General features: G+C 21.2%; 1 protein-coding gene across 1 annotated transcript; it reads left to right on the top strand.

The window, feature by feature from the left end:
* Positions 1-233: 233 nt before the first annotated feature.
* On the top strand, positions 234-1,413 carry PGAL8A_00190700 (hypothetical protein; the record flags this gene model as incomplete). The annotated part of the gene is made up of 2 exons (XM_028670590.1): positions 234-413; positions 541-1,413. 2 exons carry the CDS (start codon positions 234-236, stop codon positions 1,411-1,413), a joined length of 1,053 nt encoding a protein of 350 aa, XP_028527327.1.
* Between the last annotated feature and the right edge of the window lie 1,646 nt (positions 1,414-3,059).

Here is a 3,059-nt window from a genome sequence, read left to right as displayed (position 1 = left end):
TTTATGAAGATTTTTAACAAAGCAAAACATAAATTATAATTTTAAAATTATCTTTTTCATATTTTTTTATTTTTATTTTATAATTTTCTGATTTTATTTACTTTTTTTTTTTTTTTTCTTATATTAGAAAAATGAATCCTTTAAAAAGTACCGACAACGTTTGTAAATTGTGCTAAAAAAAGTATAGAAGATTGTTATATAAATCATTTTTCTTTTTAAAAGTATAAGAAAATATGGAACCTAATAATATAGCCATGAATGATATTACAAAAACACTTATATCTTCTCCAAATTCAACTGCAGAAAATGATAGAAATTCACCTGGAACACAGAATGAATCATTTGGCGCTTTCTACGTTTACCTTAGCCTTTCTATTATATTATTTTTTGCTTTTTTACAACTTTTTTCAGATGTAAGATAAAAATTTTATCTAATTGTATATTTTTTTTTTTTTTTCTGTGTATTTTTTAATTTTCACAATAGAAATTTTATTAATATAAAAAAATGTATTTTTAAAAAATTTTAAAATTGTGTTGTAGTCTATTGTAAAGAAAATGCAAGAACAATTTTGTGAATCAATGATGCTAGAAGGAAAGAATGAAGATGAGGTGAATGATAAAGAGATAGAAGAAGAAATGAAAAGAGAAGAAAACAAGAAGGAAGCAGGATGTAATATAAAAGAGGAATGGATAAAGAATGAAAGAAGTAAATGGATGAGACAATTAGAAAATGATTGGAAGGAATGGATGGTTGAGATAGAAAAGGAGAAAAGCAATTGGATTATAGAAAGGGAGAGTGAATGGAACGAATGGATAAAAAATGAGGAAAAAAAGTGGATTAATTGGAATAAAAGAATGGAGGACGTATTTGCACATAATGAGTGGGAAGAATGTATGGGATGGGGTAGAAATGAGTGGATAAAATGGATGGAAGAAAAATGGATGGAGTTCATGATAGGAAATTTTAAGGAATGGATAAAATCAAGTGAAGATTTTATGTTAAATTTGAAGAACACTAAATGGAAAAATTGGAAAGATAAAAAATTAATAGAGTGGCTTATGAAGGATTGGAAACAGAAGGAAGATGATTATTGGAATAATTGGGAAAAAAAAAAATGGAAAAGGTGGATTCTGATAAAAGAGAGAAAAAAATGGATGAAGTGGAAGGAAAGAATATATATGGAAAAAGCAGAATGGAAAAATTGGATAGAGTTAAAGGAGGAAGAGATGAATAATCAGGAAAAGTGGTGGGCTTGGATAAAATGGAAGAAGGAGAAATTGGTGTATTTGAAGAATTGGATGAAGTTGATTGAAAAGCAATGGATTAAAGAGGAAAGATGGAAAGAATGGATGAATAAAAGGGAAAATATGAATAAAGAAAAAAGTAATGGAAATGAAATTAATGAAGAATAAAGAATTATTAATGAATTACATCTAAACGTATTAATTTTAATTATTCATTATTTAATAATAGGGTTTATGCATATAAATCTAGAAAAGCAAATGAAAAGAGAGAAAATGAAACATAAAATATAAAATTTTCATTTTTTTATATGGAGAACTTTATTTTAATGCTTCACATAGAAAAAAAAAAAAAATAAGAAGCAAAAAAAAGGGAAAAATATGAAACATAAAAAATACTAAAAACAAAATTTTAGACTCAATGAAAAATATAAATTGAAGAAATCAGTACTAGTTCACAAGGATTTCAGGAATTTATACATTAAAAATATAATATTTTATATATATATAAACAAATGAGTATTATCATATAATATTTTGTTGTAAATGTAATTTATGTTATTTTTTCCTTTTATTTGATACAGTACTTTTTTGATATTAGAAAGAATTATTTTTCATAAATAATGTTAAATTTTTTTCAGAAGGCATGAAAACTCATTTTTATATGAGATTTTCCTCAATATTTTTCCATAAAAAATGCATAACTCAATTTATATTTATAAATATATCCTTTTCATATATTATTCAGATAGCTATTAATGTCTACAATGTCTTCGTAATTATTTTTTTAGTATAAAAAGTTTCATTTTATTGATACTAATTTAAATATTATTTTTATTAACACATATGTAAAAAACATCCTTTGGAATAAAATAATAATTATATTATATATTTATATATAGTTAATTTTTTTTTTTTAAAATTAATTATGAATAAAGAAATGTTTTTATTACCACAATTTTGACTTTATCCCTACTAATTATATAGACAAATATTTAGTTTCCATAAAATTAATAATTTATGATTATTTTTATTTTTCTATTAATACATTTATTATCATTAAATAAAAGTCTACGCTAAAAAACTATGTAAATCACGTTTTAATTTTTTTAATATTATATGAACATACCACATTGAATATATGTTGTGTTTATGTAGCAGGGATGTTCTTTATATTATATCCTTAATTTTTGTTAAAGTAGAAATATAAAATTTACGTAAATTATTAATTAATATTTGTAATACCTTTTCTATCTTTTTGCCATCCAAAAATTTATTATTTTCTGTTCTAATTTTCCTCGAAAAATATTTTTTTTTTTTCTTTGCTATTTTATATTTTTATAAATATATGTATCTTTTTCCTTCTTTTTTTATATTATTTTAAAAAATATATTTTTAAGCTCTTTTTAATTTAATGTAACATGCTATTGTTATATGATTTAAATTTAATATCAAAACTACCTTAATTAATAATAGTTATGACTTAATAGAATATTTCATTTTAAGTTAACTTTGAAAATTAAATTTTCATTATATTTTTCCTCTTAATGTAAATATAAATTTTAATATTGATGTTGCCGTTTAACGATAGCTTTTCCATTAATAATAATTTTTATTTTTATATAAGCTTAAACTTTTATTCACTAGTATTAGTATTTTATATTTACTTAATATCACACTGTAATACATTTTCATATATTCTTTATGCTTAGGATTTTTATTTATACTTTAACTTTTTATAACCTATTTGAATTACAAAATAAATTTCATATTATATTTTTCATGTTATCATTTATTTCAATTTTAAATTTAATATG

The sequence above is a fragment of the Plasmodium gallinaceum genome (genome assembly GCF_900005855.1).
Source record: "Plasmodium gallinaceum strain 8A genome assembly, contig: PGAL8A_v1_72, whole genome shotgun sequence".
NCBI classification, from domain to species: Eukaryota; Apicomplexa; class Aconoidasida; order Haemosporida; family Plasmodiidae; genus Plasmodium; species Plasmodium gallinaceum.
The sequence above is the reverse complement of the archived record's forward strand: the minus strand, read 5'-3'. Positions and strand labels throughout refer to the sequence as shown.